Genomic DNA, 27144 nt, shown 5'->3' on the forward strand with positions numbered 1-27144 from the left:
TGTATTAAGTAGTTGTTGGGGAATTGTTAGATTACTTGTTAGATATTACTGCACTGTCGGAACTAGAAGCACAAGAATTTCACTACACTCGCATTAACATCTGCTAACCATGTGTATGTGACCAATAACATTTGATTTGACAGAGAAAACCCACTGATAGCATTACTATGTGGCCTCACCATGACAGTGGTCTAGTGTGCAGGTTCTGCTCTGGGTGTCCAGACGGGAACAGTGCTGTCCCTTGGTGGCTGGTGAGAGCGGTGCGCGGTGACGCTGCTGCCTCTGGGACACACAGTGGCAGGCGGACCACTCGGTCCACTCTGACATGGGGCATTCTGGACAAACACACGGGGAAGAAGTCAAAGATGGAGAAAAGTATAGCCTTACTGGAAAATTATTTTTTAGCCAAGAGAGGCTGCGATTAAACTCTTTGGGTGTGTGTCCTAATTGTTTACTATGTGGCAGAGCCTGGATACCAGTCTTTCCTGGTCAGATGACGTTAATCAAGTTTTTGGTTTAATTATAATAACAATAATAACTGCTAACAGACTTCAGATAATGTCTGGACAGACAGAACAGAGTATACAGCAGTATCCAGTCCATTCTACTATGCTATTATAGAATGTGCTTGGTGTCTAAGAGCAGACATGAATACAGCCAGAGATATTATTGAGGTCATGCTACCTGGACAGGGTCTCTTATAGCACAGCTGGGTCTCCTCTCTGTTCCTCTCCGCCTCTACCTCAGAGGGGCAGGCGCCCTCCCCCTCCCCTTCACACACACACACCCTGCGTCGCCACACCACCCCCGCGCCGCAGCTGCGGGAGCAGCTGGACCATGGTGACCAAGGGCAAAGGTCATCTGGAAACAGGAGACGTGTGGTTCATAACAACAGTTGAAAACAAGAAGAGGGACAGAGGGATGGGAGAGAAACAGGTGTGTCCCTGTAGACCTGTAAGATTACAGTTTCTATACGTGCCGAGTGCAAACCACTCCCATTGGTTCAGAGCAGGTTTTTTCTTGAGCTAGGTGAGTGTTATTCATTATGAATTAATCTGAATGGTATAATCAACATGGTACTTTGTCCAATTCTGTCAGATCTACATTAAAGGCCGAAAGAAAAGTGTTAGGGTTGGGTTTGTAATTGATCAACAGTAGTCTGTGTTACCGAGGCAGGGAGGTGTGTGACAGCCTTGGGCGTCTCTCTCTGGTCCGCTGCAGTCTGTCCCGTTGTTACGGGGAGGAGGGTTGATACAGGCCCGGCTCCGAATTTGAGTGCCCCGCCCACACGTCACCGGACAGTCCGACCACACCGACCAGGGCGTCCAACCACCATCCACTGTCAACCAGAAGAGGAGTGATTGGCAGGATACACAGCCAATCACAATACTTGGAACGCGATTCATTGTTTTTATCATAAGTGAGAGGCGTTCTCTCTGCAGTGATATGGTTGTATGTGTATTTTTGAATGATCAAATTAGATTTCGCAATCCATCAAAGAAGAACAAATTGACGCAAATGCATTACATCAAACTCATCAAATGTGCAGGCAGGTATAAGAAGATAATGAACACACCTCGACAGTCAATATCTTGGCAATAGTCTCCCTCTGGGGTACATGTGCTGAGAGAGAAAAGACACGGAAAATGTTACAATTCAAAGTCAGTACAAAAATCTACTGTACCACTAATGCCATTATAACACTATATCACTGAGCTATTTCATCATCTATATTTTAGTTCTACGACCTCACCATTGTTTACATTCTCCCTGCAACCACGTGTCTCCCACGGTCAGCTCCTGGTTGTCATGGACACAGAGGGGTGGGCAGGGCCCGGGGTCACATGACTTGTGCTGCACCTCCTCAAACTGGCAAACCGCTCCTTCACGCTCTGGTATTAGCGATCTCATAGGACACACACACACACACACACAATATCAATATCTGACATCCTGTGTATTTGTGTGTGTGTGTTTGTGTAATGGTCTCTTTTCTTCTTTTCTCACCTGAAGCGGGTTCTCTGGCCCCGCCCACAGGAAGTGCTGCAGGACGCCCAATTGGACCAGGAGCTCCATGTGCAGCTGGCCACTCGGCAGCTCTGATTGGTGCAGGAAAGCAGTCCGTCTGCGCAGCTGCAATTGTTGCAGTCCACCTGGTGCCAGCTGCCTGCAGCCCAGCTCTGACCCAAAGAGTCCACACAGTCACACTGCCATACCTGCACACACACCCCGTCCTGCTGCAGCTGACCTGGAACAACACACATATTTATAGTGTTATTAGTAGATTTATACATGCAATGGAAGACATCTGATCTGTGTACAGTACTTAATATAGCTCAGTATAATAGTTCATGTCAATTCATGACAAAACGAATAGTTGACTGTGAAAATGTGACCGGTCACTAGCCTTTTGGGCAGCGGCACCCAGGCTGGCACTCTGTGTTGCCCTGGCACTGGATGCCCTGCTGGAGGTCTGAGCAGCGCTGAGGACACTCGTTGGCACAGGGCACAACCTCCTGACCCGCTGGGCAACCCTTCTCATCTGGGACACATGTATGATAGTACAGCATGGTTAAGTATGGTTAAAAACACTTCTCCATCCATCTTTTTTTTTATCCAAGGGATATATTTTTTGTTGTTGTCAGTGACTGAGGTGAGAGAGAGATACAAACAGAGAGAGAGCAGAGAGAGAGAGAGATCAGATGGAGCAGAGCGGGAGAGAGATGGAGAGAGAGCAGAGAGAGAGAGAGAGCAGAGACAGAGAGAGAGAGATAGAGAGAGCCGATAGAGCAGAGAGAGAGATGGAGAGAGAGATGGAGAGAGAGCAGAGAAAGAGAGAGATAGAGAGAGCAGATAGAGCAGAAAGAGCAGAGAGATGGAGAGAGAGCAGAGAAAGAGAGAGAGAGAGAGCAGAGAGAGCAGAGATAGAGAGAGCAGATAGAGCAGATAGAGAGAGAGAAAGAGAGAGCAGAGAGAGCAGATAGAGCAGAGAGAGAGAGAGATCGGTCTTACCACAGGGTTTGGTGTTGCACGGTTTCACCTGGTTCTTCTCTCCCTCACACTTGCGCCCGCCATTTTTGGGCGGGGGGCTGAAGCAAGAGCGGGTTCGGATGGAGCGCCCGCCCCCACAGCGCTTGTCACAGAGAGACCAAGGGCTCCAGCGAGACCAGCCTCCGTCCACTGACACAGAGAGAGAGAGAGAGAGAGAGAGTCCTTTAACTATGCCTCCACTCTGGGGAACAAAATCAGCCCTACACCCCGTGCTTAGCTATCAAATGCTTTCAGATATATGAGTGGCTATTAAGAAGTGATTCATTTCCATACATTCCTATCAGATTCAATTAGTTTAGAATGGCATTTAGTGGACAGTACAAAATTCCGAACGCAAACAGCATGCACAGTAGCTGTCTATTACAGTGTCAGTGCACCAACCTCGACAGGCCTTTATGTTACAGAAGCGATTCTCCAGGTTACCCCCCAGTATGTCATCACACCAAGAACCGTTGACCCCGGGGGTCAGGAAGGTGCGTAACCTCTGCTGCTGACCCACGCCGCAGGAGCGGGAGCACGCCGCCCACTCGCCCCACTCCATCCACGTGCAGTTCCTCTGGGCGCAGTCGTCCCCTACACACACCCCACCGCCGTCTGGTAACACACACAGCAAAAGACAGACATACATGATAGTGAGGACTGTGGTATTTCAAAATAAGGGACACTGCTGACATGAAGGAGCACTGAGGCCTGCAGCCTGATTTACATTATACATCCATGCCACAGGAGGTTGGTGGCACCTTAATTGGGGAGAACGGGCTCATGGTAAAGACTGGAGTGCTATCAGTGGAATGGTATTAAATACGTGACATTACACTCGCTCCCTTGCAGCCATTATTATGAGCTGTCCTACCCGTCAGCAGCCTCCACTGATCCATGCTTAAAATGTTTGTATTTTTCACTTCCCTACTGTACTGAAAAAGGACACAATCAACCCGACAGAAAATACACATAGGACTACTGCATTAGAGCTAAGGGAACAGTAGCTGGACATTAGGATATGGGGTTGGGGAAGAAAGGGGACATTACCAGGACACTGGGGCAGGTTGCAGGCCTTCTCCTGACGGGTGTCCCCTGAGCAGGGGGGTCTGACACACCGCCTCTGACGGGACTTGAGGGCCGGGGTCAGGGAATCGCTACACGACCGAGAGCAGGTGGTCCACGACGACCACTGAGAGAAGCCTGCATCCTCATCTACAGGGAGGGAGGGAGATCAATTGAGCCTCAACAAGTCTTTATTGTACAATTAACAAGTTCATAGAACACAACAGTTCATACTGTAGATAGAACATTTACAGTGGAGAAGTAAGAAGTGTGTGTGAGAGAGAGAGAGAGAGAGAGAGAGAGAGAGAGAGAGAGAGAGAATGGGGAGCCTCAATAGTGAGACAGACAGAGGTCTCTAGGGTAAGGAAGCCCTGTGGTGTGTGGAGTGTTACCTGGTAGAGAGGGCTCTTCTGTGGGGCCGATGATTACTGTAAAGGATTACAAAACATAATAGGTAACGTCATATTTTAGTATATTGCGTGCCTGATGCTATTACATTCCTGGAGAGTACAGTTCAGTACCTGGGCAGTCCGTAGCCTGGCAGTAGGTGCTCTCTTGCCGGGGCCCCAGGCAGTCTCTGCCCCCGTATGCCGGTGCCGGGTGGCTGCAGGCTCGGTTGCGGGTTTTCAGGCCCAGGCCCCCACAGGACAGGGAGCAGGGGCTCCAAGGGCCCCAGGGGGACAGACCCCCGTCTACGGGACACGGTTCCAAGGAACAGTTCCACAAACCATGTTGACACCCGCTACAGGCAGACAGGAGGGTCAGAAAATAAGTTAGGCTGTGAATAGTTCAACTAGGCCTGTAGCTAAATATATTTATATATACACCCGTTGACCTTTTCCACATTTTGTTGTGTTACAGTCTGAATTTAAACTGGATTAAATTGAGATTGTGTGTCACTGGCCTACACTCAATACCCCATAATGTCAAAGTAGAACTATGTTTTTAGAATCTTTTACAAATTAATAAAAAATGAAAAACTGAAATGTCTTGAGTCAATAAGTATTCAACCCTTTGTTATGGCAAGCCTAAATAAGTTCAGGAGTAAAAATGTGCTTAACAAGTCACATAATAAGTTGCATGGAGTTACTCTGTGTGCAATAATAGTGTTCAGCATGATTTTTGAATGACTACCTCATCTGTAAGGTTCCTCAGTCGAGCAGTGAATTTCAAACTCAGATTCAACCACAAAGATGACATTGAATGTTCCTGAGTGGTCTGGTTACAGTTTTGACTTCAAATCTATGGCAAGACTAGAAAATGGTTATCTAGCAATGATCAACAACCAACTTCAAAGAGCTTGAAGAATTTTAAAAAGAAGTGCAAATATTGTACAATCCAGGTGTGGAAAGCGCGTAGAGCCTTACCCAGAAAGACTCACAGCTGTAATCACTGCCAAAAGTTGATTCTAACATGTATTGACTCAGGGGTGTGAATACTTATATAAATGAGATATTTCTGTATTTCATTTTCAGTAAATTTGAAAACATTCTAAAAACATGTTTTAACTTTATCATTATGGAGTATTGTGTGTAGATGGGTGAAAAAAACATACATTGAATCAATTTTGAATTCAGGCTGTACCACAACAAAAATGTTGAATAAGTCAAGGGGTGTGAATACTTTCCAAAGGCACTGTATATTGTATATACATACAGTATATATACAGAAAGGATAACCGCTCACAGACGTGTGCTTGATTAGTGAGCAGATGTGACAACATTTCCACCGGGTCCTGGTCTTAGTCAGGTAAGGAGAGAGAAATAAGAGTACAGATTGTGTACCACAATCTGTGGTTGTGGTTGATACCACATATTATAACAGATTTACATTCTATGTTACACAGTGTACCTCTCAGTCCCATTGGAGGTTGATACCAAAGATTTAGTTTCAGTGTTACACAGTATAGCTCTCAGCCCCATTGTGTGCCACAATGATTCAAGCTATATTGTAAACTACACATTTATAACACCTCATGTGGGAGTAAGAGTGCACTCTAAATTCAATAAATAGCTTTTAGAGAACATTTGTGCTTATTTGTGTGATGTGGTGTATCTCTCTCACACACCAGACACTGCAGTCTTGTATGAACGTTTCCCCAGACTGGAACTCATCCCCCTGGGTTAGATTATGGTGGGCCAACACTGGGGTCACAGACACATTCTGTAGTGAGGTCAGGAGCTCCTTGTCCACCAGGCAGGGGCACTCCTAAACACGAAACACAGTGCTTGGTTTACTAGCTCCCTTATTCAATACACATTAAGTAACTGTTTATTCAAGTGGAATACATATGAAGTAACTGTTTATTCATGTGGAATACATATAAATGAACTGTTTATTCATGTGGAATACATATGAATGAACTGTTTATTAATGTGGAATACATATAAATGAACTGTTTATTCATGTGGAATACGTATGAAGTAACTGTTTATTCATGAGGAATACACTTGTTATAACCTTTTACTTATCTAAAATACACTAATATAAAGTTTTCATTCATTCGAAATACGCTTGAAATAATCATTTATTTATCTGAAATTCTGAATAAGTATCCTTTCATTAATCTGAAATACACATTAAATAACCACTGTAACTGACCTGTACACAGGCTCTGTTGTGCTGGAAGGTCTGCAGGGGGCAGTGGCACCCCTCCTCGCAGCCCTCAGAGTAGCAGCCCTCTCGCCCGCTGACCTGGGCACAACTGAAGGGGCATCCCTCGCCCCGCTCACACTCCCTGTACAGACGACCCGGAGGGCAACCCACCTCTGGTACCAAGGCAGGGGTTTGGGTGAGATGGGCAGACAGGAGAGCAGTTATCAAATTGTGTGCATAGAGTGTGAGTTTCATTGTCAAATACTTGCATATAGTATAAAAAGGAGATTTCTAAAATACAGAATGAATCACTACTACAGATACTACTTGTACTACAACAACTACTTCTGTCTAGTAGCTCTACTTCCACCTTGACTATAGTGACTACTATTAGTAATACTACTACTACTTCCACCTTGGCCATAGTGACTACTATTAGTAATATCACTACTACTTCCACCTTGACTATAGTGACTACTATTAGTAATATCACTACTACTTCCACCTTGGCTATAGTGACTACTATTAGTAATATCACTACTACTTCCACCTTGACTATAGTGACTACTATTAGTAATATCACTACTACTTCCACCTTGACTATAGTGACTACTATTAGTAATATCACTACTACTTCCACCTTGACTATAGTGACTACTATTAGTAATATCACTACTACTTCCACCTTGGCCATAGTGACTACTATTAGTAATATCACTACTACTTCCACCTTGACTATAGTGACTACTATTAGTAATATCACTACTACTTCCACCTTGGCCATAGTGACTACTATTAGTAATATCACTACTACTTCCACCTTGACTATAGTGACTACTATTAGTAATATCACTACTACTTCCACCTTGACTATAGTGACTACTATTAGTAATAGCACTACTACTTCCACCTTGGCTATAGTGACTACTATTAGTAATATCACTACTACTTCCACCTTGACTATAGTGACTACTATTAGTAATATCACTACTACTTCCACCTTGGCTATAGTGACTACTATTAGTAATACTACTACTACTTCCACCTTGACTATAGTGTCTACTATTAGTAATATCACTACTACTTCCACCTTGACTATAGTGACTACTATTAGTAATATCACTACTACTTCCACCTTGACTATAGTGACTACTATTAGTAATATCACTACTACTTCCACCTTGACTATAGTGACTACTATTAGTAATATCACTACTACTTCCACCTTGACTATAGTGACTACTATTAGTAATATCACTACTACTTCCACCTTGACTATAGTGACTACTATTCGTAATATCACTACTACTTCCACCTTGACTATAGTGACTACTATTAGTAATATCACTACTACTTCCACCTTGGCTATAGTGACTACTATTAGTAATATCACTACTACTTCCACCTTGACTATAGTGACTACTATTAGTAATATCACTACTACTTCCACCTTGGCTATAGTGACTACTATTAGTAATATCACTACTACTTCCACCTTGACTATAGTGACTACTATTAGTAATATCACTACTACTTCCACCTTGACTATAGTGACTACTATTAGTAATATCACTACTACTTCCACCTTGACTATAGTGACTACTATTAGTAATATCACTACTACTTCCACCTTGACTATAGTGACTACTATTAGTAATATCACTACTACTTCCACCTTGACTATAGTGACTACTATTAGTAATATCACTACTACTTCCACCTTGGCTATAGTGACTACTATTAGTAATATCACTACTACTTCCACCTTGGCCATAGTGACTACTATTAGTAATATCACTACTACTTCCACCTTGACTATAGTGACTACTATTAGTAATATCACTACTACTTCCACCTTGGCCATAGTGACTACTATTAGTAATATCACTACTACTTCCACCTTGACTATAGTGACTACTATTAGTAATATCACTACTACTTCCACCTTGGCCATAGTGACTACTATTAGTAATATCACTACTACTTCCACCTTGACTATAGTGACTACTATTAGTAATATCACTACTACTTCCACCTTGACTATAGTGACTACTATTAGTAATATCACTACTACTTCCACCTTGACTATAGTGACTACTATTAGTAATATCACTACTACTTCCACCTTGACTATAGTGACTACTATTAGTAATATCACTACTACTTCCACCTTGGCCATAGTTACTTCTATTAGGTATACTACTACTACTTCCACCTTGGCCATAGTTACTTCTATTAGGTATACTACTACTACTTCCACCTTGGCCATAGTTACTTCTATTAGGTATACTACTACTACTTCCACCTTGGCCATAGTTACTTCTATTAGGTATACCACTACTACTTCCACCTTGGCCATAGTTACTTCTATTAGGTATACTACTACTACTTCCACCTTGGCCATAGTTACTTCTATTAGGTATACTACTACTACTTCCACCACTACTACTGTAAATGTGGAGATAATTGTTCTATTGGTCCGGCAGTAAATCTTTTTCCATTCAACAGACTGACTCTTACTCAGTCCGAGCTGGAACGAGAGGCTGCATTCTCAGAGGACTATCACTCATACTAATCACACACAGAACCCAAAATAGCCTCAACGAGGAGACGGAAGGGGAAGCCAGAGTGAAAAATGAAGACTAATCCACCTCCGCTGAGCTATTTCACTTTAAGATGCACTTCACTTCAACGCTGCATTTCCTGGTGTTACTACTAACCTTCACTCTGGCCCCTCGTGCTGGTCATATTAGTGATTGACTGCATCTAGAATGGCATCCTATTCCGTATATAGAGCACTACTTTTGGCCAGAGTCCTATGGGCCCAGGTCAAATGTGGTACACTATAAACGTAGGGAATAGGGTGCCATTTCAGGCACACCCATTGACTTCCATTGGCTCTGGGTAGTGGATGAATGAACGCAAGCAGGAAGTATCACGCAAACAAAATGTAGATCCCAAAACACCTTGACACCATGCAAGGCCCTGCAGTCCTACAGTGGGTAGTCATCAGGGGTGTGTCTAAATGACACAGTGCTATCTAATTGGCTGTGCTACTGTGCACCTTATCGCATAAAACACTCAGCTATCTACTACAGGTACATGGACTTTGAAGGGATACGGATTCTTACACTGGGTGCCAGTGGTAGCTGCAGCAAGGGAATTTGAACTGTACTTTATCTCACTGTCTGCTATTTATCGGGAATCGAACCCCCAACCCTGGCGTTACTAGCACCACACGACCACACTCTTACCAACTGAACAACACAGGAACACATGTAACATCCACATGTACTCACCGAGACAGACCTGGGTGTTACACGTCTTGCTCTGCCTCCTCATACCAGAGCAGGGCGGGAAGCTGCAGAGACGGGTACGAGACTGTTCCCCTCCTCCACAGCTCACTGAGCACACAGACCAGGAGGACCAGGGGGACCAGGTCGGCCAGCGGCCAGAGTCTGGATGGGGGCACAACACCAGAGATGGGACATCAGGTACCATGGTGTTTTGGAGGGAGTAAGGTAGTATCAAGTACATTACTGTATGTCCAGAAATATGTCTTGGGGGGTTGTATGTAATACAATCTGTTCAAAGGTAGTGCATACATCATCAGCATTCAACATTGTGTGGGTGAAGTCTACGATGATATGTCAAGTTATGCTTCCACCAAGTCTGCCCCAGCGTGTACCTGTACAGGTGTGGTTGTTGCACTCTCTCTGCTGTTCAGACATGCCTGCACAGCCCCTCCCCCCGCTCTGAGGGGCGGGGTTATCACACTGACGCATGCGGAGCTTGACTCCACCCCCGCAGGGGGCCGAGCACTCTGACCAGCCTCCCCATTGGCTCCAGCCGCCATCGACATGGCAACCAGGGACTGATTGGCAGTGGAGAACACCCGCCTCACAGGTGCTGCGGTATAGGGAAGAGAAAGAAGACTGCATTACAAAAACGGTATTGTCAATATGTGCTATGCTACCGGTAGGGAAACATGTTGTGTACTGTACCAGTTTTTACAGTCAGCGATGATGGTCTCTCCTGGATTTGCGAACTGCCAATCTGACCTACCAGGCCACGCCCACGAGGTGTTACTAGAGTCTAGCCCACCTGGATGGAGAGAGAGAGAGAGAGAGAGAGAGAGAGAGAGCTTTAATTGTGCGTTGCTTTAATGTATTGTTGTTCTGATTAATATTGTTGTTGTAGCTGTTATTAATGGTAATCCCATGTCCACTACTACTATTATTATTGCTGTTAATCCCACCATTTATTTATATATAAATATATATATATTTTGTGTATATATATACATATATATTTTATTTAAATTTTTCGATATGTATACTTTGACAATGTAAGTAATAATAACTTGCCATGTCAATAAAGTCAATTGAATTGAATTGAGAGAGAGAGAGAGAGAGAGAGAGAGAGAGAGAGAGAGAGAGAGAGAGAGAGAGAGAGAGAGAGAGAGCGAGAGAGAGAGAGATGTTTGCTGACCTCGCTGCAGCTTAGCATAGCATCAGGAGTTGAAACAAACAACATGAGTAGTAGGACAGTAATTACCAATTAAGTTGTGTTAAAAGCATGTTGTCTAGGTAAGTGTTCTCCACTGGTCTCACCAGTAGTGCTGTTGTGGTATTTGCAGCGACATTCCTCCCTCTCCACACACTGGCCGTCCTGTAGCACAAGATCATCCTGGCAACCACAGGACATACTGCACTCCGCCGTGTCCAGACACTCTGTGTCGCCATGGAGATCAGAGCAGGAGCGTGGACAGGGCTTCCCACATGGCCAGTCCACCTGCACGCCGCCACATTCTGAGAGAGAGGAGCATCATGGGAAAAATACGAGGTCACAACTCAACAACTGGGAGTAAACAGAGACTAACAACATAAAGAACTAAAGTAACCATATTACTTACTACTGCAAGATTTGTGTGAAATTCAATCCAATCATAATATCCCCAAGTCATTTTGAAACATGTGTCATGACAAGTATTTGAAATTACATTTTTGTAACATGTCCGCACTTTGGCACAGTCAAAATGTCACCCATGATGTCATCAGCTAACCTGAGCAGATGGTGACGTTGTCTTGGCAGCCGCGGCTCTGCCGGCTCTCCCCGTGGCAGGGCAGACCCCCGAACCTGGCAGGAGGACTGTTACACTCCCTGGTCCTCACAGACACCCCCTCACAGCCATCACACTCTGACCAGCCCGACCACAGGCTCCACGAACCATGGACTGATGGAGAGAGAGAGGGAGAGGGGGAGAGAGTGGAAGAGAGACAAGGAGAGAGTGGGAGAGAGAGGGGGAGAGATGGAAAGAGAGGGGGTGGAAATAAAGAAACAAAAGAGGGGGAGAGGCCGGAATCGACAAGTGGGATGAGAGAGGGAGAGGAACAGAAAGGAAAGGTGGGAGAAAGAGAGAAAAGGTGAGACAGGAGGAGGTAAAGAAGGCAGAATCCATGTAATTACACTAACCACATACTATAATGTTGTCTTCCTGTAAGTCACAAACCCTTTAAAGTGATTACTATGTTGTTACCTGGGCAGAAGGTGACCACAGGGCAGGGTTGTCTCTGGATCTGTGCCCCCACCCCACCGTGTACTTCCTGTTCCCCCTGGCAGGGGGCTCCTCCCGCCTTGGGCTCTGGACAGCCACAGCTGCGATATCTGGACACCCACTCTGCCCCACACGTCTTAGAGCAGGAGATCCAGCCAGACCACTCACACCACCCACCTGACACTGTCCACCAGGGGAGGGGGGGGGGGGAATCAGGATGGACCAGACATACATGTGAGTTCATATGCTTTTGTTGATATACTGTATTGAATGTGATTGGAAATTGGGTATTCAGACTGCACCTATTACTTACCTGGACAGGGGTCACTGGTACAGTTGAGCCTCCCTCCCTCGCAGGTACTGAAACACAAATGATACCAATAACAACCTAACACACGCACAACCTCAAGCCAGCAAACACGCACCCACACCACCACTACTTTAAGCCTACCGCAATCTATGTCGCACCATTGAAGTTTTAATATGCACATGTCAAAAGACAACGTGACAAAGCTTCTCCACCTCTCTTCTCTCTCCCCTCCTCCCCATCTTTCCCCCTCCTCTCCTCTCTCTCTCTCACCAGTTGTTGCAGCTGTCGGGGGCAGTGGTGCTCTCTCCAGGGTACAACCTCAAGCCAGTGTTGAGGTCCAGACAGGGGCACTCCTCTCTCTCCACACAGGACGTCCCGTCGGAAGACAGCACCTTGCCCTCCGTGCAGTAACACCCCGCCTCACAGAGCCAGTCACAGTGCTGCACAGTGTGGCAGGGGGTATAGAGGGATATGGGGGGGGGGGTAGGCTACCATCATTAGCATCACCACCACCATGACCACCATCACCATCATCATACTCATCCTCGTGCAAAGTTGACAAAGGAGTCAGCCAAATACCTACACGTCTTACTGACAGAGCCAGAAGCTGTGTGTTTAGATAATGTATATGGAAAATAGAAACAATTTGTGACACTCACAGACAGGTCATCACAGGAGCGAGGACACGAGGGGCCACAGCTACTGAACACTGTGCCAGGGACTTGAGAGCAAGGCGCAACTGAAAACAGACACAGTGTCAGTCATATAAACATACACATACACAAACACAGTCTCTTTCTCTTTTTCTCCACATTCCAGTCCACTAGATGGCGGTACTGTATATTAGCTGGATTGCCAACCACCAAAGAACCCCAAAGAAGAATCCAGAAACGAAACTGTCCTGAATGAGGAAATACAGAACAACAGCAGCAGTTCTCCCTGGATCCCTCATTTGGTGTGGAAAAGAAACTCAGTGCTGTTGAATAACATACGTGTTATAAATGGAAAGTCTGAAGAGGATAACAGAAGAGTGTATGGTAGGGGACACTTTCTACGTGCAGCTGTTGACTTCACTCTTCATTCTAAGAAAGTGAAAGTTAACATATCTGGTCAAAGGCTATTGTGTGTGAGAGAAAATGGCTGCTAAATTGTCTCTCCCAGAGGAGGATCTCTGCTGTCCTGTGTGCTGTGACATTTTCAAGGATCCTGTTATCCTGTCATGTAGCCACAGCTACTGTAATGAATGCCTACAGGAATATTGGAGACAAAGAGAAGTGAATGAATGTCCCGTATGCAGGAAAAGATTTAGCTCAGGAGCAGCTCACCGTAACCTGGCTCTGAGGAACCTGTGTGAAGCCTTCTTACAGGAGAGAAGTCAGAAAGAGGAGGGTGGCGCTTCAGCAGGGTCTGAGGTGGTCTGCAGTCTGCACGGTGAGAAACTCAAGCTCTTCTGTCTAGAGGATAAACAGCCTGCATGTGTGGTGTGTCAGACTTCTAGAAAACACGCAAACCATAAGTTCTGTCCCGTGGATGAGGCTGCACAGGACTACAAGAAGGAACTCAAGTCTGTGCTGAAGGTCTTACAGGAGAAGCTGAAGGTCTTTGATGCAGTGAAACTAACTTGCGATAAAACAGAACAACACATCAGAAGCCAGGCCCAGCACACAGAAAAACAGATTATGGAGGAATTTAAAGCGCTTCACCTGTTCTTAAGAGATGAACGGGTAGTCAGGATTGCTGCACTGAAGGAGGAAGAGGAGAGGAAGAGTCGGCTGATGAAGAGGAAAATTGAAGAGATGAGCAGGGAGATATCATCCCTTTCAGACACAATCAGAGACATAGAGGTGGAACTGAGAGGGGAAGATATCGTGTTTATACAGAGTTACCAGGCTATAAAGGAAAGAGCCCTGGAGTGCACACCAACGGATCCAGAGAGGGTTTCAGGAGCTCTGATAGACGTGGCCAAATACCTGGGCAACCTGAAGTTCAGAGTCTGGGAGAAGATGCAGGAGATTGTTCAGTTCACTCCTGTTATTCTCGACCCCAACACTGTTCACCCCCATCTCATCCTGTCTAGCAACCTGATTAGTTTGAGACATAGTACGGAGACACCACAGCTTCCTGACAACCCAGAGAGATTTGATAAGTACCGATCGGTTCTGGGTTCTGAAGGCTTTAACTCAGGGACACACAGGTGGGACGTTGAGGTTGGGGACAGTATGTTATGGTCTGTTGGTGTGGTCACAGAGTGGAAGGGGGCCACTTCCTCAACGAGAGGACACTGGCGTGTAGATAATAACAAAGGAGTATTTAAAGCTCGCTCCTCATCGAATCAAAGCGTCCCTCTCTCAAATAGACTGAGACCCCAGAGGATCAGAGTGCAGCTGGACTGGGAAAGAGGAAAGCTGTCATTCTCTGACCCTGTTAATAACACCCACCTACACACGTTTACACACACTTTCACCAAGATACTTTTTCCCTGCTTTTGTAGTAAGCATCTGAGGATTTTACCAGAGAAAGTCTCTGTTGTAGTGGAACAGCATAGTTAGAGCTGATACCACCTCTGTCTGTAACAGTGGAACAGCAAAATGACGTGTCATTCCACAATATAGAGTGCCTTTTGGGTAGTGTATTTATTTCACCTAATTATAACATTCTGTCATAAAGATCACATGTTTAATAAAAAAATCTGTTTTACCAATTTTTTTATATTTTTTTTAGCAATTAGCACGCACGTACACACGCACACACACACACACACATTCTGATTGCGTACCTGGACAGTGGTCAGTGTTGCAGGAGATTACTTCTGTGCCAAGCCCCTCACAGTAATCCCCCTCTCCCTCTGGACTGGGGCTATCACAATCCCGGCGTCTGCTCTGAACACCCCCACCACATGACTTGGTGCAGTCTGTCCAGTTGCTCCACTCCCCCCAGCCACCATTACCTGTAAAGACCATGGCACAACACAGGCTAAACCAAAGTAGTAAAAAAAAGGGGTGAGTACAGTACAGGACTAATGCTCAATCAAATGATTATTCTACTGCAAAAATGGTTGTGTGCTGAATCCTCATAGATAATCCATAAAAAATGTAAAAGCCAGCACCTCAAATGATACAGTGTGTCAATTATTCAGGGTAACACTTTATTTGGATAGTCTATCTGTAGACAGCTCTAACCCTCCCATTAACCCTTATCCTAACCCTAAACTTAACCCTAACCCTTATTCTAAAACTAACCCTAACTGTAACCTTAGCAAGCAGTTGCTTATCAACAGATGGTTTGTTGATCGTATGACCATCTGTAAAGCATTTACAGATGAAAAATCCGGACTATCCAAATAAAGATATACAAAGATCCCTCCATCAAGGCATTACTCACGATCACAGGGAGCAGTCATACACAGCTGGTCTTGGTGGTCAGGTCCGATACAGGGCAGACCATTCCCAGACCGCCGGGGACTAGAACAGAACCTATAGCGGGACTGGAGACCTGGTCCACACCTCACTGAACACTGACCCCAGGGGGTCCAGGAAGACCACTGACCGTCCACTGTGAGTGTGGGGGGGGGGGGGGGGGGGGGGGGTTATTGTTAGGTTTTGGTTCAAGCTATGGACCGCAACAATAACCAAATATAAAGCAAATTGCGAGACATACCCATTTCTGTATCAAAACCAATTTCCCCCTTGTGGTTTTCTCCTACTTCTCTCTACTTTTTAGTAAGCCAATGCCCCACTCACCATTACAGTTGAGTTGAGTGCAGTTTACCAGCCTCCCAGAATCACATGTGCTGTGAGGGAGAGGAGAGAAAGAGTCAGAGGACTATTTGTTTCCGCAAGCTCTATTCAGGTTTAATTTAATTTAATAATATCACGTACATACTATGTGATGCTATACTATTGTATACTACTGTATAGTACTGTATACTACTGTATAGTACTGTATAGGTGTATTACAACTCCCAATACCAGTTGTTGCAGTCCCTGGGTACGACATCACCAGGTTCATACTGCTCCCCATCCACATCACAGCGACACTGAGACACCCACACACACTTGCCATCCTAAGGAAACAGAGAACGGTCAGTTTGCTTCTTGAGCTATTGCCCAGGCTTTAGCTCAGTGGGTTAACAACGTTTTTTGGCACGCAGAAGATCCATGTTCAAGTCCAGTTTGCATGTGTGTGTGTGTGTGTGTGTGTGTGTGTGAGTGTGTGAGAGTATAGACAGACAGACCTGCAGGACAGTGCCGTGTGGACACTGACAGCCCGGTGTACAATTCTTCTCATAATCCATACTGATGTCAGAGCAGGTGACCGGCCCCTCCACACACACCGTCCACACCTGTCCCCCAGGACAGCCCGTCCCATCACCTAACACAGGGCGGATGAGACGACAACGCATCAATCAATCGATTCATGCAACTTGAGGTGCAGCCAAAACTCATAGGAACATCAAGAAAGAAGCTCAGCAAAAAAATGGCCACCAAATTCAGTCTTCATAAAAAATATTATGTATTGTCACATACACTGGATAGGTGCAGTGAAATGGGATGTTTTGCAGGGTCAGCCATAATAGTACGGCGTCCATGGCGCATTAGTGTTAAGTGCCTTGCTTAAGGGCACGTCAACAGATTTTTCATCATGTCGGCTCGGGTATTCAAACCAGCGACCTTTCGCTTCAACGCTCTAACCACTAGGCTACATGTCGCCACAGATCAAGTGTGAAAGACCATTGCATAGCTGCATAGATATATACAGCATAGTGGCTTCTGGAGCTTGGTAGTGTGTCTGTAGGTCTTTTCGGTATGCCTATCTATGATCTTGAATCAATAAGGGTATTCAAGGTGGCCTGGTCTGCTTCAGAGAGAGATACTGCACTCGGTGTCAGCGAGAAAGGAATACATGAATATCAAAATATAACATCCTCAAAGCTCACAAGACATGGTCATACTGTAAGTCTGAGTGGGAGATCAGAGCCTTCTCTCTCTCTCTCTGTCTGTACTCACCACAGGGCTGCAGGTTACAGGCAGAGAACTGCTGGGCAGTACCATGGGTTCTTTGGGGTCCCCGTGTCCTGTTCCTGTACCCCCCTCCACACGTCACCGAACACTCTGACCATACACTCCATGGCTCCTTCACACCTGGCATAGGCGCACGCACGCACACACACATGCACACACACATGCACCCACACGCACACGCACACACACACACACACACACACACACACACACACACACACACACACACACACACACACACACACACACACACACACACACACACACACACACACACACACACACACACACACACACACACACACACACATACACATTGATGTAGACATTGTGGGTGAGACATTTCCAGCAAAAGTATAGGTATCTGGACCGGTGGCCAAATATGCAATGTTCACATGATCTCTCTGAATTCGTTCTGTTGCACCATCACCGTCATAACCCATGTGGGATTTAGATCTACTGTTTGTCATTCCTACTCATGTGGGATTTATATTGTAATGACCAAGAGACACCTCCTGTCACCTCCCCTACCTTGACAGGGCTCCAGACTGCAGGTGTCCATCCCCACCCTGTCGCCCCTGCAGACACGCCCCCCGAACGCAGCCGGTGGATTGGTCCCCGAGCGGTACCGCCTCCTCACGCCCACGTCACACGTCCTGCTGCAGGCGCTCCACTGGGTCCAGCTGCTCCAGCCACAGTCCACTGAGAAAGAGAGACACAGAGAGAGAGAGAGGTTGACAGTCTCTCTTGATTGTTTGGGGTGCTGCCGTCCAGGGCCACACTGAGGAATACTGAGTGAACATATTTGCATATTTGATCAAATTCATCATCAATAATATGACATGAGTAGGCTGCACTGGAGCACACTCACCAGCGCAGGGCGCTGTTCCACACACCATCTCTCCATTATGGCAGGTGCTAAGGACAAAAGGAAAGGATGCATAGACAGAGTCATATACTATACTTTTTCAAATTTCTTTCTTTTTCAATAACATTATGTTTATATTCTTCGATGGGAGTACCAGTTGTTGCAGTCGTCCAGTTTCACACTAGCTCCTCCTGGGTACATCTCTCCATGGTGGTAGCATGGGCACTGGGTGAGGGGCACACAAGTGCTGTTGAGTAGGTAGAGTCCCAGGGCACAGTAGCATCCGTCGTAACACTCCGTGGCACACTCCACCTGTGTTGTCATGTCCATACACACCCGTGGGCACGCACCACCGTGAGCCTGACACTGCTCCTTGCTCATGTAGGCCATGCCCTCTGGACACACTCCTACATGCCACACAGATAGTGGGACACACACCAATGCGATGCGATTTAATCTGTCAAATGATTTGACCACTTTAAGTCCCACAGATAATATGTAGTAACCTTGGCGTGAATACATGTTACTGTTAACCTGACCAGGTAGAACTAGGTGCACTAGTAGTAAAAGCCTTGTTATGATGAATTCCAGAATGTGTGTATGATTTCAGAATGTGTGTATGATTTCAGAATGTGTGTATGATTCCAGAATGTGTGTATGATTCCAGAGTGGGTGTTTGATTCCAGAATGTGTGTATGATTCCAGAATGTGTGTATGATTCCAGAGTGGGTGTTTGATTCCAGAATGTGTGTATGATTCCAGAATGTGTGTATGATTCCAGAGTGGGTGTTTGATTCCAGAATGTGTGTATGATTCCAGAATGTGTGTATGATTCCAGAGTGGGTGTTTGATTCCAGAATGTGTGTATGATTCCAGAATGTGTGTATGATTCCAGAATGTGTGTATGATTCCAGAATGTGTGTATGATTCCAGAGTGGGTGTTTGATTCCAGAATGTGTGTATGATTCCAGAATGTGTGTATGATTCCAGAATGTGTGTATGATTCCAGAGTGGGTGTATGATTCCAGAATGTGTGTATGATTCCAGAATGTGTGTATGATTCCAGAATGTGTGTATGATTCCAGAATGTGTGTATGATTCCAGAGTGGGTGTTTGATTCCAGAATGTGTGTATGATTCCAGAATGTGTGTATGATTCCAGAATGTGTGTATGATTCCAGTTCGTTACCTGAACAGGGGTGGGAGTTGCAGTCTCGGGTCTGGATGTGAGGCCCTGGGCAGGTGCTGCCCCCGTGCTGTGGAGGAGGAGAACTGCAGAAGCGCTCTCTGGTCTGAGCCCCCGAGTCACACTCTGACGAGCACAGGGACCATGGGGACCACTCCGACCAGCCGCCATTCACTGGGGAGGAGGGGGAGACAGGAGGGGGGTGTATCTCAATAATGTAAAGTTCCATCCTTCCTTTCGTCTACACAGATCTGCGACTACAGAATGGGTGAAAGCAACATGGTGGATGAAGGACAGAACATAAGGTGTGTGTATAGAGGATGTACCTGGGCAGTGCACAGTGTTACAGGGCTCCTGATCCTCTGGGTCCCCCTCACAGTCGGCGTGTGTGTTGGTGTGGGTGTAGCTGGGTGTGTTGGTGCGTGTGTAGCTGTGTGTGTTGGTGGGTATGTTACAGGTGCGGAACCTCCTCCTCAACCCCACCTCGTCCACGTGGTGGAAACAGGTCTTGCTGCACTCTGACCAGGCCGTCCACTTCCCCCACACCGCCTCATCCTTACCAGGGGGACAGGGGGTGAAGCACTGACGAGCGTCTGAGGAGTCCCCAGGACAGGGCTCGACTCTCGCCACTCCTGCTGGGCTCACAGGGGACCTGGGGGAGGGGACAGAGGGACAGGGGGACAGGGGATAGAGGACAGAGGACAGGGAAAAGAGGATAGAGCATAGGGGGCAGGGGATAGGGGACAGGAGACAGATGACAGATGAAAGGGGACAGGGGACAGAAAGCCATCAGAGACACATGATGAGCCACACAATGGTTTATATGTGTCACTGTTGGTGGGATGCTGGTGAGGTGAACCCACCTATAGCGCTGCTGTAATCCAACCCCACAGGAGCTGTCACATGATGTCCAAGAGGACCAGGCTGACCAATCACAGCTGGCCACACAGCTGGAGTTGTCACAGGAGACACGTCCATCTTCACACACACTGGTAGAGAGGGAGAGAAGAAGAGGGAGAACATGTAGCAACATGACATGGCATGAAATGACAATATGACAAAACACAACTATTGACTGTAAGCTTAGAAATGATGTGGGTTGTAGGCAGGCTTGGTGTGTGTGTGTGTGTGTGTGTGTGTGTGTGTGTGTGTGTGTGTGTGTGTGTGTGTGTGTGTGTGTGTGTGTGTGTGTGTGTGTGTGTGTGTGTGTGTGTGTGTGTGTGTGTGTGTGTGTGTGTGTGTGTGTGTGTGTGTGTGTGTGCCTCTCACCATGTGCTGCAGTTGTCCTTGCTGACCTCTTGTCCAGGCTGCAGTGGCAGTCCCTCCCAGTGGCACCCACACTGACTGGCGTTCACACAGCGGCCATCCTGTAGGAACAAACCAGCCGGACAACGACAACCTGGGTAGCGAGACAGAAGAGAGTTAACTACAGACAGACACACACAGGAATGCGTGCACACTCGTGCTCACACACACACACACACACACACACACACACACACACACACACACACACACACACACACACACACACACACACACACACACACACACACACACACACACACACACACACACACACACACACACACACACACACACACACACACACACACACACACACACACACACACACACACACCACTTAATACCTGTGACACACTGGGAGGTGCAGTTGGGGTAGTGTAGGTGTGAACAGGTGGGGGGACATGGCTCCACTCTACCAGACTGGCAGTCAGCCTCTCTTACCACCACCATGCCTTTAGTACAGCCTAGACAGCAAGCAATTTACATTATTAGAGCTTGACTATTATCAGTAACAATTTAATGGGATATTGCCCATTAAATTGTGTGTGCCACATAATTAATATTTTTTTATATACCATGTTACAAACATACCATCGTCCAAGACAACATGATCAAACCATAAGACAACATGATCACCTGTACACTCTTAGAAAAAAAGGTGCTATCTAGAACCAATAAGGGTTCTTTGGCTGTCCCTATAGGATAACCTTTTGAATAACCCTTTTTGGTTCCATGTAGATCCCTTTTGGTTCCAGGTCGAACCCTTTTGGGTTCCATGTAGAACCCTTCCCACAGAGTGTTCTACAGTACATGGAACCCAAAAGAGTTCTATCTGGAACCAAAAAGGGTTCTCCTATGGGGAGAGTCGAAAAGATAACCTATTTATTTGCAGCTCACCTGTCTGTGAGTCTGTGTTGGGGCCGCAGGGCTGGCTGTTACAGCTCTGGGTCTGCAGTCTCATCCCCTCACAGTCACGCCCCCTGTTCTTAGGGGGAGGATTGGAGCAGGTCCGGTTCCTCCCCCTCAGCCCTCCCCCGCACTGGGTGTCACACGGGGACCAGCCCGTCCACTCTGACCACTGACCGTCCACTGGGAGAGAGAGACGAGAGATGCAGGGATGGGGGAGGTGGGAGAGGAGGAAGCAGAGGAACTTTGAATGAGCAGGGCTTGGTAGAGTACATTAGTGTAAACCAAAGGAGAGTGCAACTGATAGAGAGACGAGAGACAGGGAAATAATGAGTAGGGAGACAAGAAGAGAGAGAAAGAAAGAAAGAAAACAACAACTGACACAAATCTTGAGAAGAGGCAGTCAAAATAGAGGAAGGCACAGACAAAAACAGTCAAAATAGAGGAAGGCACAGACGAAAACAGTCAAAATAGAGCAAGGCACAGACGAAAACAGTCAAAATAGAGGAAGGCACAGACGAAAACAGTCAAAATAGAGCAAGGCACAGACGAAAACAGTCAAAATAGAGGAAGGCACAGATGAAAACAGTCAAAATAGAGCAAGGCACAGACGAAAACAGTCAAAATAGAGCAAGGCACAGACGAAAACAGTCAAAAGAGAAGAAGACACAGACAAAAACAGTCAAAATAGAGGAAGGCACAGACGAAAACAGTCAAAATAGAGCAAGGCACAGACGAAAACAGTCAAAAGAGAAGAAGACAGACGAAAACAGTCAAAAGAGAGCAAGGCACAGACGAAAACAGTCAAAAGAGAAGAAGACACAGACGAAAACAGTCAAAATAGAGCAAGGCACAGACGAAAACAGTCAAAAGAGAAGAAGACACAGACGAAAACAGTCAAAATAGAGGAAGGCACAGACGAAAACAGTCAAAATAGAGCAAGGCACAGACGAAAACAGTCAAAATAGAGCAAGGCACAGACGAAAACAGTCAAAAGAGAAGAAGACACAGACGAAAACAGTCAAAAGAGAGCAAGGCACAGACGAAAACAGTCAAAAGAGATCAAGGCACAGACGAAAACAGTCAAAAGAGAGCAAGGCACAGACGAAAACAGTCAAAATAGAGCAAGGCACAGACGAAAACAGTCAAAATAGAGCAAGGCACAGACGAAAACAGTCAAAAGAGAGCAAGGCACAGACGAAAACAGTCAAAAGAGAGCAAGGCACAGACGAAAACAGTCAAAATAGAGCAAGGCACAGACGAAAACAGTCAAAATAGAGCAAGGCACAGACGAAAACAGTCAAAAGAGAAGAAGACACAGACGAAAACAGTCAAAAGAGAAGAAGACACAGACGAAAACAGTCAAAAGAGAGCAAGGCACAGACGAAAACAGTCAAAAGAGAAGAAGACACAGACGAAAACAGTCAAAAGAGAAGAAGACACAGACGAAAACAGTCAAAAGAGAGCAAGGCACAGACGAAAACAGTCAAAATAGAGGAAGGCACAGATGAAAACAGTCAAAATAGAGCAAGGCACAGACGAAAACAGTCAAAATAGAGCAAGGCACAGACGAAAACAGTCAAAAGAGAAGAAGACAGACGAAAACAGTCAAAAGAGAGCAAGGCACAGACGAAAACAGTCAAAAGAGAAGAAGACACAGACGAAAACAGTCAAAATAGAGCAAGGCACAGACGAAAACAGTCAAAAGAGAAGAAGACACAGACGAAAACAGTCAAAATAGAGGAAGGCACAGACGAAAACAGTCAAAATAGAGCAAGGCACAGACGAAAACAGTCAAAATAGAGCAAGGCACAGACGAAAACAGTCAAAAGAGAAGAAGACACAGACGAAAACAGTCAAAAGAGAGCAAGGCACAGACGAAAACAGTCAAAAGAGAGCAAGGCACAGACGAAAACAGTCAAAATAGAGCAAGGCACAGACGAAAACAGTCAAAATAGAGCAAGGCACAGACGAAAACAGTCAAAAGAGAGCAAGGCACAGACGAAAACAGTCAAAAGAGAGCAAGGCACAGACGAAAACAGTCAAAATAGAGCAAGGCACAGACGAAAACAGTCAAAATAGAGCAAGGCACAGACGAAAACAGTCAAAATAGAGCAAGGCACAGACGAAAACAGTCAAAAGAGAAGAAGACACAGACGAAAACAGTCAAAAGAGAAGAAGACACAGACGAAAACAGTCAAAAGAGAGCAAGGCACAGACGAAAACAGTTAAAAGAGAAGAAGGCACAGACGAATACAGTTTAAAGAGGGTCAGATCTCGGGGAGTCCCCTCACCGAGACACGCCTTAGGGAAGCAGGCTCGGCTGTCAAACTGGGCGCCCCCACACGTTCCCCCGGCCAGCGCCTCTCTCAGCACCTCCCTCTGGCGGAACAGGGAACCCAGGCCACATGTCACACTGCACTGGCTCCAGCCCGTCCACGCTGACATGATACAGTTCACTATGGAACAGACAGACAGATAGACACCATCAATAATCATGTTTAATGGTTCATTAATGACCATTACTGGACAATGATCCTGGACAATGACATTGTCACAGACAAGGACAGATAACATTACTTTGCTCTATATGGATGCAATGCACCAGTTTTTTTGTAAGGACTCCATGTACTTTACATTGTAGTGTATGCAATGCAATCTACTGTAAATCATACTGAAATGTAAATCAGCCCCCCAGTTTTGACCCTCCCGGCTTGCCGTACCACAGTCTCGCTCGTCTGATCTATCAGCACAGTCCCTGTGCAGGTCACACCTCTTGTCAAGGTGCACACACTCCCCGCTGCCACAGGAGAACTGCTTGGGGGAGCATGGGCTGGGCACTAGGGGGCGCCGTGTCATTACTGTTGGCCTTGGTGTAGTACCTGAGGAAGAGCAGGAATATTACAGCAAGCAATAGGTGATACAACACCCTCCTACAGCATGTCTGTCACTATAGGCAAGGTAATGGTAATAGTTGAAACTGTGACATTTTCAAGTCAACTCATGTAATCTGTCAGTCAAATATGATGATGAAGAAGAAGAAGAAGATGATGATGGTGATGAGGAGGAGGAGGAAGAGAGGAGAAGGGGGAGAAATTGAATCAGACTCTGGTGACATGTACTGTACCACAGTGGTCTTCGTCAGAGCCATCCAGACAGTCCTGGTGACCATCACACACCACCGCGGCATCCACACAGCCAAACAGCCTGCAGGAGAACTGGCCCTCCACGCACAGGACTCTGGGTAGGCCCCCGTCATGGGCGGTCGTGGTAACCCAGAGAGCTGGGGATAAACAAACCAACAAGCACTTTAACATGAAGCGAGATGGCTAGTTAGCGTCGTACAGTGACGTCTCCTTCCTCAGGACTGAAGAAGCTGTGCTCCGGCCTCATAAATACCTGGGCTTTTATGGGTCAACTGAGAACACTGGTTCAAATAGCAGATCAGCCATGTCAGGGATCATATCAAGGACCACATTACATATAGTGTGCACGCACGCACGCACGCACCCACGCACGCACGCACGCACGCACGCACACACACACACACACACCACACACTCTTCGAAAACAAGATAAAAGACAGGCCACTCGTAACAGTTTTCTTTAAGAATCTCACCTGTTGTAGACTGCAGTCCAGGTATTCCGGGGTGGAGGGTGCTGGGCCCAACCCCTGGGTGCCCTGTGGATCTGGATGTCCACTGCCCTGGCCTGGGGGTGGTGAATCCATGAACCCCTGGTTTCCCTGTTCCCCCAGAGCTGTCAGGACTGAGACCCGGGGTACCCGTGGTGGCAATTCCAGGGCGGCCATCCTGGGGCTCCTTGGTGTGTAGCCCGGGTTGACCCCTGGTGGGCACTGTGCCTGAAGTGTAGAGAGAGTGGTTCATTCGTGCATTTGACTTCATATCAGTTCCAGATATACTTGAGAAATTGAAGTGGTGATGTAATCAGTTCTTGAAAGATTGCAATAGTACAGATATGAGTGCCAGTGTTGCAATGTTTAATGCTCTGTTTACATTGGAAAATAGAATGTCATCCTCTCATCAAAACGTGTATATTGCATGGTTCCGTATTCGAAACACATGGGTGACCCCCTACTCACCACAGTTGATCTCGTCAGAGTGGTCTTCGCAGTCCAGTCGGCCGTCACACAGTACAGACACAGGAACACACTCCCCACTGTGGCAGGCAAACTGGCCCAGGTAGCAGCGCTTCACTGTCACCACATCAACACCACGGGGAGTCGTGGCGCTGCTAGGGGTCACCAACTCCTCTGTCATATAGGGTGAATTCTTACGTTAGACTGACAGATGGCGATGGAGAAAATAATATGCATGTGTGATAAGTGCGATGTACTCTATCATGGATAGAGCATCTAGTTTGAGCTCAACAGGCACAAACGGGAGAACAAGTTTTAAAGCACTCAAAATACTTGTTCCACTTTTCTGCCGACGGATATCAGTGCTCTTACCCCCTTTGCAGCCTAGGATCTCTGCACGGAGATAGAAGGTGTGTCGGAACTCTACTGGGAGGATGCGGAGGTAGCGAGCTCGGACCAGCCTCCCAAGCCAACGCGTCACCGGGGTCCTGCCCACCATCCGCACCTCAAACACCTTGTATACAGACAAGGAGAAGAGGTTGGACAAAAGGTTGTGCTTTTAAACCAGTTGGTTAAAGTAAATTATACAAGCTTCACCTTGGATTTCTCTCCTGACTTTCAGGTCATTATTGTAAAAGAGAATGTGTTCTCAATGACATAACTGGTTAAATAAAGGCAAATAAATAAAAACGTGTTATTGTCATCAAACACACACACACACAGTCTTGTACAGCTAACCTTGTGGGGACACACAATTCAGTCCCATTCAAATTCTTATTTTCCCAAACCTCTAAACCTAACCCTAACCCTAACCCGTACTCTTACCCTTACCCTAACCCGTACTCTTACCCTTACCCTAACCCGTACTCTTACCCTTACCCTAACCCGTACTCTTACCCTTACCCTAACCCGTACTCTTACCCTTACCCTAACCCGTACTCTTACCCTTACCCTAACCCGTACTCTTACCCTTACCCTAACCCGTACTCTTACCCTTACCCTAACCCGTACTCTTACCCTTACCCTAACCCGTACTCTTACCCCTACCCTAACCCGTACTCTTACCCTTACCCTAACCCGTACTCTTACCCTTACCCTAACCCGTACTATTACCCTTACCCTAACCCGTACTCTTACCCTTACCCTAACCCGTACTCTTACCCTTACCCTAACCCGTACTCTTACCCTTACCCTAACCCG

General features: G+C 46.3%; 2 protein-coding genes across 2 annotated transcripts in view; one reads left to right on the forward strand and one right to left on the reverse strand.

Annotated features, from left to right (window-relative positions):
* sspo (SCO-spondin) overlaps positions 1–27144 on the reverse strand; it is a 76738-nt gene that overhangs the window by 17847 nt on the left and 31747 nt on the right. The window contains exons 50-93 of the mRNA XM_071331073.1: positions 26317–26458; positions 25948–26118; positions 25465–25707; positions 24973–25128; positions 24569–24727; positions 24140–24304; positions 21837–22028; positions 21284–21403; positions 20901–21030; positions 20495–20620; positions 19958–20283; positions 19635–19805; positions 18601–18853; positions 18450–18496; positions 18110–18280; positions 17564–17698; positions 16792–16928; positions 16526–16620; positions 16298–16347; positions 15939–16109; positions 15334–15504; positions 13217–13296; positions 12828–12997; positions 12561–12607; positions 12230–12430; positions 11756–11926; positions 11304–11501; positions 10695–10794; positions 10379–10599; positions 9990–10148; positions 6697–6863; positions 6164–6303; positions 4617–4837; positions 4488–4523; positions 4081–4245; positions 3433–3645; positions 3013–3180; positions 2408–2542; positions 2008–2248; positions 1754–1906; positions 1577–1623; positions 1169–1339; positions 685–861; positions 180–335 (exon numbers count right to left, since the gene is read on the reverse strand). Coding sequence (XP_071187174.1) covers positions 180–335; positions 685–861; positions 1169–1339; positions 1577–1623; positions 1754–1906; positions 2008–2248; positions 2408–2542; positions 3013–3180; positions 3433–3645; positions 4081–4245; positions 4488–4523; positions 4617–4837; positions 6164–6303; positions 6697–6863; positions 9990–10148; positions 10379–10599; positions 10695–10794; positions 11304–11501; positions 11756–11926; positions 12230–12430; positions 12561–12607; positions 12828–12997; positions 13217–13296; positions 15334–15504; positions 15939–16109; positions 16298–16347; positions 16526–16620; positions 16792–16928; positions 17564–17698; positions 18110–18280; positions 18450–18496; positions 18601–18853; positions 19635–19805; positions 19958–20283; positions 20495–20620; positions 20901–21030; positions 21284–21403; positions 21837–22028; positions 24140–24304; positions 24569–24727; positions 24973–25128; positions 25465–25707; positions 25948–26118; positions 26317–26458 — 6868 coding nt within the window. The remainder of the gene's footprint in view (positions 1–179; positions 336–684; positions 862–1168; positions 1340–1576; positions 1624–1753; positions 1907–2007; positions 2249–2407; positions 2543–3012; positions 3181–3432; positions 3646–4080; positions 4246–4487; positions 4524–4616; positions 4838–6163; positions 6304–6696; positions 6864–9989; positions 10149–10378; positions 10600–10694; positions 10795–11303; positions 11502–11755; positions 11927–12229; positions 12431–12560; positions 12608–12827; positions 12998–13216; positions 13297–15333; positions 15505–15938; positions 16110–16297; positions 16348–16525; positions 16621–16791; positions 16929–17563; positions 17699–18109; positions 18281–18449; positions 18497–18600; positions 18854–19634; positions 19806–19957; positions 20284–20494; positions 20621–20900; positions 21031–21283; positions 21404–21836; positions 22029–24139; positions 24305–24568; positions 24728–24972; positions 25129–25464; positions 25708–25947; positions 26119–26316; positions 26459–27144) is intronic.
* On the forward strand, positions 13072–15258 carry LOC139531814 (E3 ubiquitin-protein ligase TRIM35-like). Its single transcript, XM_071328676.1, has one exon. It carries the CDS (start codon positions 13694–13696, stop codon positions 15104–15106), a length of 1413 nt encoding a protein of 470 aa, XP_071184777.1. The 5' UTR covers positions 13072–13693; the 3' UTR covers positions 15107–15258.

Source organism: Salvelinus alpinus, chromosome 10 (assembly GCF_045679555.1).
Source record: "Salvelinus alpinus chromosome 10, SLU_Salpinus.1, whole genome shotgun sequence".
Taxonomy (NCBI): domain Eukaryota; kingdom Metazoa; phylum Chordata; class Actinopteri; order Salmoniformes; family Salmonidae; genus Salvelinus; species Salvelinus alpinus.